Genomic DNA, 14,262 nt, shown 5'->3' on the forward strand with positions numbered 1-14,262 from the left:
AGGCAAAATTTGGATATGTGAGAGAAAATCTCACGCGCGACCACTCGCGTAACAATCTACCTAGCGACCAATGCCGGGTTAAACAATTTTTTTAAACAAATTAAATAAATCAATTTTTCACTTCGTACATTATTTTTAGATTCTAAGCCATTCTGAGCAAAAAAGGTCTCTTTTGATTTTTCTCTAAAATTGATTATTGTCGAGTTATACGGGATTTAAAATTTGAAAAATGCAAAAATTGCCATTCTCAAGGCTTAATAACTCGATTAAAAAGTATTGTTATGAAAGTCAGAAAGTGACCAAATCAAAGTTTAAAACCCCTCCTTCAAAATCCTGAAGAAATGTTTGTCATTATTTTATTACAAAGCTGTTATTTTTAAGTATTAACAATTATAATTTTTAATCCAGCTATTAAGCCTTGAAAATGGCCATTTTCGCATTTTTCAAATTTTATATCGCGTAAAACTCGACAATAATCAATTTAGATAAAAATGACGAGAGACCTTTTTTGCTCAGAATGACCCAAATTATCTAAAAAAATTTGTTCGAAATGAAAAAATTATTGTTGTGAATTTGTTTAAAATAAATAGTTTAAACAATTTTTATACCACGGCACCGCCTGGCACCCTGTGGATTTGTTATAGGACCTCTTTTTAAGTAAGTTTGTGCAAAAAAATCGAATCGAAATAATTTCGTTAACGGGAGCGTCGGTACATCCCCGTCTATATGGAAATACCAGATTTGCTAAAATAGACAGTATCGAATATAAAAGTTCTGATTATTTATTATCTATTTGATTTTTGATTTTTAATTTTTAATTTGGTTAAACAAATTACCGTTATAATTATGATATTAAATAGATTATCGTTAAATTTAAAAATTTGATGATGGATTTTAATTTAATTTTAAATTTAATTTTTTCAACAATTTGATACCCTTGGTAGCAGTATCATCATTTTAAACAATGTTTTTAACTATACGCTGTAAGCTCGTACATACGTAGAGGGGATATTTATAAATTCGTGAGCGCCAGTAGTGACAAGTCTGTAAACGTTTACCGGAAATTTGACATAAATGTCAAAGTGATTAATTTAAAATTAAAATTAAAAACATTAATTATAAACAATATTAGTTGGTCAAAGCTGTGGTATATATTTTTACCTTAAATATACTTACGTTTTAAATACTGAATTTAAGTTTTTTTAATGTTCCGTAATATCTAATTATAAATAATCTATTATAATCTTAGCGCCATCTACACGATTATTGTCAAAGTATCCGAAGAAAGAAATTGATATTTTATCAATAGAACGTCAAAATGATTAGAAAAATCTTAAAAAAATCGATTACAATTTAATTACTTTTTTGCGTTGTAAATATTAAGCGATAACAATTAAATAATAAATTTAAAAATTACCAGTAAAAGTTGAATTAGTAACCGCTAGGAGCGACACCAGCGAAGCTCAGAGCGTATACGCTGTGAGCTCGTACATACGTAGAGAGGATATTTGTAAATTCGTGAGCGCCAGTAGTGACAAGTCTGTAAACGTTTACCGGAAATTTGACATAAATGTCAAAGTGATTAATTTTAAATTAAAATTAAAAACATTAATTATAAAAAATATTAGTTGATTAAAGCTGTGGTTTATATTTTTACCTTAAATATACTTACGTTTTAAATACTGAATTTGCGTTTTTTAATGTTCTGTAATATGTAATTATAAATTAATCTTGGCGCCATCTACATGATAATTGTGAAAGTATCCGAAGTAAGAAATTAATATTTCATCAATAGAACGTCAAAATGATTAGCAAAATCTTAAAAAATCTATTACAATTTAATTACTTTTTAGCGTTGTAAATATTAAGCGATAACAATTAAATAATAAATTTAAAAATTACCGGTGAAAGTTGAATTAGTAACCGCTAGGAGCGACACCAGCGAAGCTCAGAGCGTATACGCTGTGAGCTTCGCTGGTGTCGCTCCTGGCGGATTACTAATCAACTTTCACTGGTAATTTTTAAATTTATTATTTTAATTGTTATCGCTTAATATTTACAACGCAAAAAAAATAATTAAATTATAATCGATTTTTTTAAGATTTTGCTAATCATTTTGACGTTCTATTGATAAAATATGAATTTCTTACTTCGGATACTTTCACAATTATCGTGTAGATGGCGGTAAGATTAATATATTAATTTATAATTAGATATTACGGAACATTAAAAAAACTTAAATTCAGTATTTAAAACGTATTGTATATTTAAGGTAAAAATATATAACACAGCTTTGACAAACTAATACTTTTTATAATTAATGTTTTTAATTTTAATTTTAAATTAATCACTTTGACATTTATGTCAAATTTCCAGTAATCGTTTACAGACTTGTCACTACTGGCGCTCGCGAATTTGTAAATATCCCTTCTACGTACGAGCTCAGAGCGTATAGATTGTACAAAAGATCGAGCCTAAAATTTAATTTGTATATGTTTCATTTCCAACAAGCTGTCAATTTTAAATCAATCTGACAGCGGGGAGGCAAACAAATGTTACTCTATCAGTTCCTAATTTGCTTTAGATCATTTTAGTTGCTTTTTTTGTAATTTTGTTTTATACAAAAATTAATTTAACATTTTTACTGAAAGAATCGATAATATGCTTCATTTCTATTGTGTTTTGAAGTGTGAAATGCGAAGTAATCGTGATAAAGTTCAATTTTATCGGTTACCATCAGTGCTACATTTTAAGCATAAAACCAACTGAACTAAATAAGTTATGATCTGAGAGACAAAAACAATGGTTAAATATAATAATAAAGCTATAAAATTTCCTATAAAAATGCTAAATAGCTAACTATTGTACCTACTATATACCAACATCTGTAATGTCTGCCAACAATTTTCGAAAATATCACTCATATTTATTTATTCAATGCTTAAAACTAAATAAAGTCGTTCAAGTACTTCTACAACTAAAAACTATTAAAGGGGTAAAAAATTTAAGAAACACAATATCAAAAAATATAAACAAATAAAATATGTTCGTTCGCGAACCCTGTCGCGGAATTTTAGTCATGGAATGCTCCACTTGTCGTCGACTAGTCCCTGACTGTCTTTGTGAAAAAACTTTTATTAATTGCCTCCCAGCGGTGTCATAAACGTCTAAGTCTGGAAATGCCCTATGGACAGTACACATAACCTAAAAAGGTCAAGTTATGAAATTTTCGCAGAATTTTCAAACCTATTTTTTTTATTTTTCCTATTTAATTCAAGAGTAGATATCCAAACGTCAAACAGTAATTAATTAAAAAATATCAAAAATAAATAACCATTTTCAACTTTAGTCTCAGCATCCGTTATGGCTTGCAAATTTTAGAAGCCTCGGAGGTGCAACCAGAGAGGGTTACCATTGTTTTCAATCTGGTGGGATGTAAAGTAATATTTTTGGTATTATTTTTTGTGCTATTAGATTGAAAACTTAGTCTTAAGAAATATCATTTTCATTGCACTAACAATTATTGTTGTGGCTCATTCCGATATAAACATAATACTAAATTAAACATACCACAATAAAACAGTTTAAGAACCTTGCATTATTTGATTTGATTAAATGAGAATAAGATAGATGCGTGGAATAACAAAATTGATACAATCAAGAATTAGTATATTAGGGGAAGTCTAGATGTGGCGCAAATTGACGCCAAAATGAGGGAGCATAGGCTAAGATGGTAATCTGAACTCCTGTAAGGAATAGGAAAACAAAATCAAAGAAGACATCTTCTTTTATTCCCTTCTTCTTCTTCTAGTGGCGACTTCACTACTAAAGGTTGGTTATAACCATTGCAAATTCGTCTCTATTTTCTGCTTTTCTAAAAAGGGTCTGTGTATTTAACCCGGTCCAGTCGCGAATGCTTTTCAGCCAGGATATTTGTCGTCTACCAGTATAACGGTGCGAAGGTAAATGACCACCCCTTAATTTTTTTGTGTTAAGACAATAACTATATTACGACTCCGGTATAAGCGTTTTGTCTAATAGATTCGTTAAATTCATATTTGTTTATCGAAGAATCGTAAGTTCTCACAAATCTTTCGTATTACGTGATTTGTTCTCTCACGAATAGTCGAATGTATAATCTGTTTCTACGCAGAAAGTGACATAATTGTTTTTAAGTGTATCAGCGGTGTTTGCCGAGAGGCTCACCGCCAAAGGCATTTAAAGTCATAGATCTTTCAGTAAATTGTTTTTACCGACAGAAAGTCGGGGGTTTTATTTATTTTAGAGTTGGAATATCGATAAGAGCCTTTGAGTGTGTTTATATAATCTAACAAGTGTTCTTATTGCTGACTTAAGCATTTTACATGAGAACGGGCCTTTCGCTGTGACTACGTCCAAGTAAGCATTTTTTTGGTGAGAAAAATAGGTGGAGTGAAATATGGAGGTCTCTTTGTGTATTCTTTTCATTGATTGGATGAGCTGTTTTGGTATACGCCAAAGGGATTACCCTGGTGCGTAATTAGCAACTTCTTATTGGTTGAGATTTGATTGATTGAGTGTTTTGGATCTGATGTTGGTAGAATGGGAGGTAACTTCTTTTGTTTAAAGAGGGAACCCAAGTTTGAGGAGATCGGTCAAGTTAGTTTCATTAGGGCAGCCATCAAGTTAAGTTTTGCCTGGCAGACAGAAAAGTTGCCGGTGCCTCGGGCCGCCAATATGCGGTTACCGGCAAAGTTAGTAGTGAAGTTCCAGTTAAGTTTTTTGCAATTGTATTGCAGAAATGATTGTGTTTAGTTAGTGTTGGTCCCATCATGGTCTAAGCAAGTCGTGGACCACCGCGTTTTCGCCGTTTTTAAGCGAACGCGAAATTTTGTACCACTGTTGGTATATCGTTCTTTACAAGCAAGTAGAAGTTAAGAAGTTTTCTTTTTGTGTTTTCAACCCCCTTGTTAAAGCACGGAGTTGCTTTCATTTTAGTATTTTTGTTCCAGTTTAATGAACTAGATAACAAGATTTTTTTAAATGTTTTTGTTCGAGTGCCTAAGTGCTAATTGATTTAGATAATGCTGAATTTTTCTATATAAATTTTTTTTATGAACTATGGTTTCATCAAATATGTACTGTTGCTGTATCAATCATTTATAAAGTGACTTTAAAGTGAAGGACTTAACTACCAAGAACAACCAGGACAATGATTGTAACACAAGGTAAATTTTTTTTTATGTAGAACTTATCTTTCATTTTATTTGTTTGCTAATCTCGATCTCAATTTGTAACACCGTGTGATCACAGATTCGTAATTTCATTTTTTTTGTTTTAAATAAATAATGTTTTATTTGCTAATTACCATCTTATTATTTCTCTTTTCCTTCTCTCTTGAATCGTAAGAACAGTAAAGAATTTGCTGAGTATAGTATAGAGTAGACAAGGTAAGTTACACCATATTTGCTGTAAATTTAAAGTATTTTATATATTTTTTATTTTTTGACTATGTTTCTTTGTTTTATTTTGATTTATCTATCTTTCCTTTATTTCTATTTTTTGTATAATTTTTGGTTCCCTTTAGGTAACCAGTGGCGCCCAATATTGTATTTAATTTTTTTTGACATTCTTATTTTGATTTGTCTATTTATTTTATTTCTAAGCTAATAAGAGTATACTATAACATCCCTTAAGAATCCACATCCCTTAGATCTCTGACACTTGAGCGACCGTGGCCATGTTGTTCATTGTGTAACATCCCCTTATGTGACATATCAACATTTTGTCAAAATTCTATTCCAATTTTCATGTTACACCAGAACCCCTTTTTCGTTTAATCTTACCCTTCATAATCCCATGTAGTAACTCATACTGGTCAAGTGGTCATTTCTAAGTATTTGCTCCAAATATGCTGTTTTTTTTAATGTTTGTCAAAAGTTATATGCCTCTTCCCATTCTATGCAACACCATTTCGTTCGTAATATGATTGGTCCACGGTATTTTCAAAATTCTCCCGAGAAGCCACATCTCAAAAGCTTCTAACTTTCTTATTAAGTCAACATTAACAGTCAAAGCTTCGACACCATAAAGAAGAATAGAGTGGATATAACATTTTACCATCCGATATCGGATTTGCAGATTGAGTTTTTGATTACTCAGAAATTTCTTCATCTTCAAAAAGGCTGCTCTTGATTGCTCTATTTTTAAACGAATTTCTGATTTCGGGTTTAATCTTCCGTAATCCAGACTCCTAAGTATTTCATTTTGTTCACTTGTTCGGTATCTTAATTTTTATCTGGATCCTTGTTATGACTTTACTTCTCTTGCTGATCACCATGTTTTTTGTTTTATTTTTGTTTATTATTAAACCAAACTGTTCTGCAGTATCACAAATTGTGTTTAAAAGCGTCTGCAGGTCACTACACTACACTACACAACACTAAATTATTTCGCTAGTTTCCTTCCTAATATCTCTTTATCTGCAAAATATATAACTTTCTCCATTAATCATTGAAAAATATTTAAGAGAAAATATTAAAAAAACTTTATTTACAAAAAGATACATAATTAACAACAAAGATGTACAATTCACTTAAATAATGTCATCATACTTTGTCTTCCATAATTTCTTTCTTCTCATTGTCCATTCCCTTAAACAAGTAAAATAAAATTATAAATTTAATCATCAAATCTAATCTTCGAAACTAAATCACTTCACGTAACATTTTTTATGCTTAGTAGAGAAACCTATCTCCTGCATATTTCTATTTTCAATATTGTCATCTTCCTCAATCAGAAGATCCCAAATACCTCTGAATGCACTTATACCAAAGCCTAACTTAAAAAAAAAACCATATATTATTACAAATTGCAGGGAAAGTCCCAGTGATTGGCTGTATACCGTAGTTAAAAAACTTACATAGAAGTAAAAAACTACGGTTTGTATAATAGTATATAATTTTTATTAAAAAAACTTTTACAAAGTTGTAATGAGTTCGTTGTTCGTTTTTTTAAGACATTTTTTTTGGATTCAAAACATACAAAAGATAAGATAATTAGCCTTAATTATTCGTTAATTTCGTTAATAAAATATATTTATAATCTACGCATCGAGCTTTCTGTTCGGGCCGATGCGCGATGTGACGATATTTTATATATGAATGAATGATTTTGACGATCGCGTTAAATAGGAATTGCTTTTATTAACACGACATGAAAGTATAAGGAAAGGGAAGAAAGGGAATCTCGCTCAGCTCGCCAGATGAAAAGACATATTATTAGGGATATACGATCACCGCTCGTATAAGGATAGGTAAAAGGATAGGTAAGAGGAAAACTGTCGGATTCGCTCAGCTCGCCAAAACGACAGCGGAAAATGGTCGGGAACTACTACCTACATAAACTCACCTCTTATACCTCGCTGTTGTTTATTATTCTTCGATCAACGCTCCAAGAATAATAATCAACTAGGCTTTTCGATCCGACTTTTATATCGTCCAAGACGGTACAAAAACACGTTTTACTTAATTCATTGGCGTACTCTAGACGATAAACTTATATTATCGTCACAAAGTCTTGAAAAAGGATTATATAAAAACATTAGAACGTTTTCGGTCTAGTCAGATAGATAGATAGATAGATAGATAGATAGACATTTATTGTTTTTAAAAACTACAGTTTTATAACAATGAGTTTAGTAAGTACAGAATATAACTAACAACTAGTCTAGAACATAAATAACTATTAACAAATTTAAACAAAAGTTAAGCGCTATCACTAACTGAAATGGAGAACTTGGTTTTTTTAATAAACACCAATGAAGGAGAAACTGAAGTACAGAATATAACTAACAACTAGTCTAGAACATAAGTAACTATTAACAAATTTAAACAAAAGTTAATCGCTATTACTAACTGAAATGGAGACTTGTTTTCTTAAATAAACACCAATGAAGGAGAAACTGAAGCTTATTCATTTAAAACAAAAGATCTAAGTTTTATGATATTCCAAATATATATTGAAATTGCTTTCAGAGATATTATAGTTACATTATTAAGACAACCAATAAGGTCGGTGCAATTATTAAGGGGGGCCATATTAACCGGTTTCATTGAACTGTAAATGGGACATTCAAACAGTAAATGTTCAAGAGTTTCCAACTTGTTTGTGTTACAAATAGTACAGATTTCAGATGGTCGTATATGATATGTTATACCATTATAGGTAAATTTTAATACATGGCGATTAGATGTTCGAAGTTGCGCCATGGCACGAATGTATTTTATGGGAATTTGAAATTCCAGATATTTCTGTACTGAGGTATCTACGGATAAATGTTTGTAAATAGTTGAGAATGTTGACATGGAGACTGCTTGAATGTCTTCTTGATGAAGCATATCCATATACTTTTTTAACATGCTTTTCTTGTTTTTTAATAGCCAATCAGAGATGTTTTCATCCCAAGAAAATTCATAATCTAATATTTGAAAATATTGCTTAAACTGTGAAACCCAGTTGTATCTGTTCGTATTTATTGAATTATTTGCTGAAGAAATTTGAAGCTGACGCAGAAAACAAATAAGAGGAAGTCTTAAATCATGCATTTGCGATAGCTTGATAAGCCAATTTAAAGTTAGCTTGAAAATAGTAAAAGAAATTTTTACTCTTCCTGTCTCCAACCTAACAGCATAATCAGGTGTATTGATACTGAGATGTAAAAGTTTTTTAAAGAAAGTTATTTGTATTCTTTCTAACTGGTCAGCATATCTCATTCCCCAAACGGGCACACAGTTCATAACAAGGCTTTGAACTAGCGAATCGAAAAGTTGCACACGAGATGTCCAAGAATTCATTTTGGTTTTAGCCATTAAACCTATCACGTTACCAATTGCGTGTTTTGCTCTTTCCACTGTTGTATCGGCCATTGCTTTAAAAAGTGATGTTGTGGTTAGGGTGACTCCAAGATATACAAATTTGTTAACAACTTCTATTTTTTCATTCTTATATAGGAACTTAACGCCTTTATTGCCAATTTGACCGCTTCGGGCAAATGGAAGAATTTTGGTTTTGCCAACATTTACAGTTAGCTGGTTTTTGTCACTGTATTTTTCTAGATAACTTAAATTTTTACCGAGTTCAACTTCCGAGTCACAAAGAATGACCAAATCATCAGCATACAATAGCATTATTATTTGATTTTGGCTATCAATGGAGATACCTTGTGATCCTTGACTAATAAAAAACTGTTCTATATCCGCAATAAATAAACTAAATAATAGTGGACTCAAAGGTTCACCCTGTAAGACTCCTGTTGAAATATCAAATGGTCTTGTGTAGCCGTTTGGAGTTTTGATGTACATCCTAGCATTATCATAAATGTTTTTCAAAATGGCTATTATTTTAGAACTCACCCCAAGGCCAAATAGCTTTTGCCACAGCAAATGATGGATAATGGAGTCAAAAGCCCGCTTATAATCTACAAAGGCAGCGTACACTTTGCGTTTTTTCAGTCGTAGTTGCAGTTGTACAGCAGAAGTGAGGGTGAATACATTATCAATGCAACCCCTTGATCCCCTGAAACCCGACTGACATTCGGGAAGAACATTATTTACTTCAACCCAATCTCTGAGTCTGTTTAACAAAATATTAGTAAATATTTTTTCAACACAATTAAGTAAGGCAATACCTCTATAGTTTGCTGGATCATCTCTGTTGCCCTTTTTAAATATCATAGTAAAAATGACTTCACTCCAGTTATGCGGCGTAATGGTTGTTTCCAGTATTCTATTAAACATGCCCGTTAAATACAGTATCCAATTATTTGGAAGATTTTTAAAGAATTCATAAGAAATATGGTCAGTTCCAGGTGCTTTACGATTGGGACAGTTATTTAGGACTCTATATAGTTCGTCACTGGTTATAATAGCGTCAAAAATGGGATGTCTTGCATCAAAAAAACGGGCATTATGATATAGTTTTGGGGGATATATATTCGAATAAAATTGCTCCCATACGTCTACATCGATAAAAGAAGTATTGTGATTTTTCCGAAATTTCCTAATCACTGACCAGAATGTTTTGGAGTCCCTGCTGTTTGCAAGTTGAGAATACAGGTTATGAAAATATATATGTTTTTTCTTTTTAATTATTTGTCTATAGGCTTTTTTTGATGTCAAAAAATTTGTTTTATAGGGGTCGCGGAAGTTATTTGATTTAGCTGTTTTGAGGCTTTGTTTCATGTTGTTTTTAGCTGAGGTACATTCATGATCAAACCATGGAGGACTTTGCCTGATACACGACGGGAAAGATTTTTCTTTACAAAGTTGTAATTGCGAAGCAGTTTCTTTAATTGCTGACATTAGATTATTGTATAGTTCCTGTGCATCAATATTTATAGAAAGAGACGTTTTATTCGAATGTTGCATAGAAATTTTATAGAAAAAGGCAAGGTCAGTATTCCATTGATATATAGTTTTTTTTTTTGTATAGGAAGTGCTTTTTTGAAACGACTTTCTCGAAAAAAGTCGGAAACGCAAGTTACCAGTATACCAAAGTGGTCAGAAGGGCTGTTATGGTTCATTACACATAAATCTTGGATAATAGGTATTGCACTGTTCTGGATAAATGCTAAGTCAATTACACTATTTCCAGCTTTGCTAATGTGAGTAAATTGTGCCGGTGTATCAGACTCAGTCCTCCCATTAAGTAGACAGAAAGAGTTGGTGTTCATGAAGTCAATAATATGGCGCCCCTTAGTATTTAAAACCATGTCATTGCTTAGACGATACTCCGATAGATTTGTGCCCTCCAGCATCTCTGGCGGAACTTCTCCAATATCTGATATTCTACTGTTAAAGTCACCGCCAATTAGAAGCGGAACATCGAAATGGTTTTCTAGAATTTCCGACAGAGATACTTGAAAAAGTTCTAGAATATACACAATATCTAAGGACGGTTTAAAATATACTGTGCAAATAATAATAGACTCTTCCGAAGGAGAAACCAGTCTGCAAAATAGCCACCACGGTGTTTTTTCTAAAATTACACAGTTGTATACATTTTTATAAAATATGTAGATACCACCGCTTGCTCTGCCCACGGATTTCTCTTTCGAAGCAGGACTACTTAAACATTATAGGATGACAAAACAATTGACAAATTATTACACTCATTAAGTAGCCATGTTTCAGTAAGACATAAAACCGAAAAATCATCGTAATCTCTAACAAATTCATCCAGATTGGCAAATCCTTGACAGTTCCAAAATACTATTTTGAATGATTGCTATTCAGGTACAGATGAGTTTGCCCCACATAAAGCAGGCTTTGAAGTCTTGAGTCCCTTTTCACGTCTAGGTGATTCCTGTTCCTCTCTATCACGTTTGGTTGTTCCTCTTGTAGTAATTCTAGGTATTTTGTTTATGTATCTAATCGTTAAATTTTTCTCCCCATTATCTATACGACTTTGTAGCTCTGTTCGTAATTCAGCTAGATATTTTGACTGGCAAGGTGTCAGATCTTGTTTTATGTATATGTTTGAGTTTGAGTTTTGATTCAGTTTAGATTTATTTTTAAGAACAAAAAGGGCATCTTCACTGGACATCATAGTAACTTTCAGCGGCCTTGGTTTCATATCTTGGCGAGGAAAGCCAAGCCGGCGATGCGAAGCTATTTGTAAGTTAGGAGCTACCTGATTTAATATTTGTTGTGCATTAACTTCATCGGATTCTGTATTTTCTGGAACACCCATGAGCAAAACATTTTTTTCCCTTTGTTTTCTATCAGCCAGCTCTATAAGGATATTTTCGGGAGGAGAGGATTCTATTTTCTGGATTTTAATTTTTAGCTGTTCGTTTTCTCTTCTTAGAACCGCTATTTCCGAGATGCAAGCGTCAATTTTTGTCGACTGAGAATTTACTAAATTATGTAAGTCAGACATTCGAGTGTTACATGTTGCGATAGCGTTACTTAAATTAGCAAGCTGAGCCATAATTGCGTTGAAGTGCATTGTGCTAGCATCTGCTTCTGTGGTACAATTTTGACACTTCCATGTCAACAAGGTTGCAGGTGAAAAATTTAAGGGTTGAGGTTGAGCACAAACACCGTGCCATGTTGTTTTGCATCCAGAACATTCCAGTTTGCTACCATCTGTCGGTGTTATAATTTTATGGCATGCCTGACAATTTAAATCCATTATAGTAATATTAACCGTACTATTAAAGGTACCACTAATTACTTAAGTTTTTGTCTAAGGCAATACTCAAGTTTCAATTAAGTAGATCGCTGAAATGTAGATTGTATTTCTTGTTTAAAAATTGGGTTTTTCTCCTTACAGGTGTGTTTATAGTAAAAACTATTCAACTGTTCTAAGGCAATATTCTGGTTTCGATTGAGTAGAACGTTGAAATGTAAATTGTATTTCTTTTTTAAAAATTAAGTTTTTCTACTTACAGTTGTGTTTACAATAAAAACTGTTTAACTTTTAACTTATATTGGTTAAATTCACAAGCCACTATTAAACGATGTTACCTCTACGGCTGCTAGAACTAAACTGTCTAGTCAGATTATCTTCAGTGACATTCTGTATTGGAATTGAAACTAGCCCACTAGTTGATATGTACCTAGTCTTCAAAATTACATAATTATTTATTACATTGTACTTTTGTAAGGCTACACAATCTCGATGTTAATAGATTTTAATATTAATATGTACTCAAAAGCAGCATGGCTTCCCACTCGAAAAACTGAAGGGGTAGTTGTCAAGAGTTATATGGTTCGGCTATATGGTTAAAGCACCATTCTTCTCTGCTTAACCATAGACCTGGAGGGATTTCTCTTTCCTCTATATCTTTTTCAATTCCCTCTCTCCAGCTTCTTCTCGACCTTCCTCTTTTCCTTCTCCCTTGAGGTGTCCAAGTCAAAATCTGTTTAGGGATCCTGTCATCTGATATTCTCTGTAGATACCGTTATAAATTAATAAATACTTTTATATACAATTTTTAAACATTATCACATATTATCTTTTAAAAAAATTAACATTTCTTACATTTATCGGAGATCCATAGGCGTACGTAATGCCATCATAGGGTTGATTCGAATATTTTCTAGGCTTTATTAATTTCCTAACAAACGGTGCCAAAAGCTGTGGATCGACATCCCTTGGATCATTCGGTGTGGTTAGCGCGCTCACGATGAGGCCAACAAACATTGCCACAAAAGTTCCTATCATGCAGTAGTATAAATAGGAGAGCCTGTAGATCATGTACTGTTCACTAAAAAATAGTTATTTGGAAGTTAGTTACAATAGATTGTTTAATTGATCAATTTTTGAAGCTATTTATTTGGATACATAACCGAAAAGTGGTTAGTTATAACCAAAGCCAAAAATATACACATGACACAAGGTGAAAATAGCATTTATTTAAGCACAACATCTTATAAAATATGCAAAATATTTCTGGAGTAAGGTTTGGTGAAAAAATTGGTATAAGCTATAAGCTACAAGTAATATCAGTCATAATCAGTAATAATCACCAATAATTGAATCAATACTCCAATAATCATCTCAAATGAATCATTTTGATAACAGAAACTTTTTTTATACCCTCACCATATATATACGAAGCAGCATCAGACAAAAAAGTAAGAGTTTTTCGTGAGGTGCATATTAACATAATATTTATAGTGCAGTCAATGAAGGGTATTTGGCTCCGAATTCTATCCTGCTACATCGATTTACTTGATATTTTTAAAGTAAGTAGGGAATAGCTCAAGAAACAAAGTCTACCCTATGCCGATGTGCGCTTTTATCTTAGGGGTGGTTCCCACCCCTTCTCGGGGGTGAAAAATGTTTTGGTTAAAATAGCCACGGAAGGGGCTAGAGAACCTAATACTAAGCAAAAACTGTTCTATAATTATTTTTTAAAACCTCAAGAGGTGCTTGCTGCACTCTCTGATTGGTCTAGAATATGATGCGGCTGTATTTTCGTTTTACAACGAAATTGAAAATGGTTATTAATTTTTTATTTACCTGTTTACTCTTATTGGAGTATGAAGGGAACCATTCTCGTTGGAACTTTACTGCGCTGAGCAGATGGGACGTGAATTATAAATTGTAAAATTCCCTCATCTTCCTTAGTCTCAGCATCCGTTATGGCTTGCAAATTGTAGAAGCCTCGGAGGTGTAACCAGAGAAGGTTCCCATTGTTTTCAGTCTGGTAGGATGTAGAGCAACATTATGTTGTTTTATATGCCATTAGATTGAAAACTTAGTCTTTTAAAA

General features: G+C 32.3%; 1 protein-coding gene across 2 annotated transcripts in view; it reads right to left on the bottom strand.

Moving 5' to 3' along the window:
* Window positions 1-6,511: 6,511 nt before the first annotated feature.
* Window positions 6,512-14,262, bottom strand: part of LOC114324337 (sodium-coupled monocarboxylate transporter 1-like) — an 81,256-nt gene continuing 73,505 nt past the window's right edge. Inside the window, exons 13-14 of one of the 2 annotated variants that reach the window (XM_050643892.1) lie at window positions 13,027-13,252; window positions 6,512-6,632 (exon numbers count right to left, since the gene is read on the bottom strand). In XM_050643892.1, the coding sequence (XP_050499849.1) occupies window positions 6,588-6,632; window positions 13,027-13,252 (271 nt within the window). In that variant the 3' untranslated portion in view covers window positions 6,512-6,587. The remainder of the gene's footprint in view (window positions 6,633-13,026; window positions 13,253-14,262) is intronic. The other variant, XM_050643897.1, reaches the window with a different exon arrangement.

The sequence above is a fragment of the Diabrotica virgifera genome, chromosome 1 (assembly GCF_917563875.1).
Source record: "Diabrotica virgifera virgifera chromosome 1, PGI_DIABVI_V3a".
Taxonomy (NCBI): Eukaryota; Metazoa; Arthropoda; class Insecta; order Coleoptera; family Chrysomelidae; genus Diabrotica; species Diabrotica virgifera.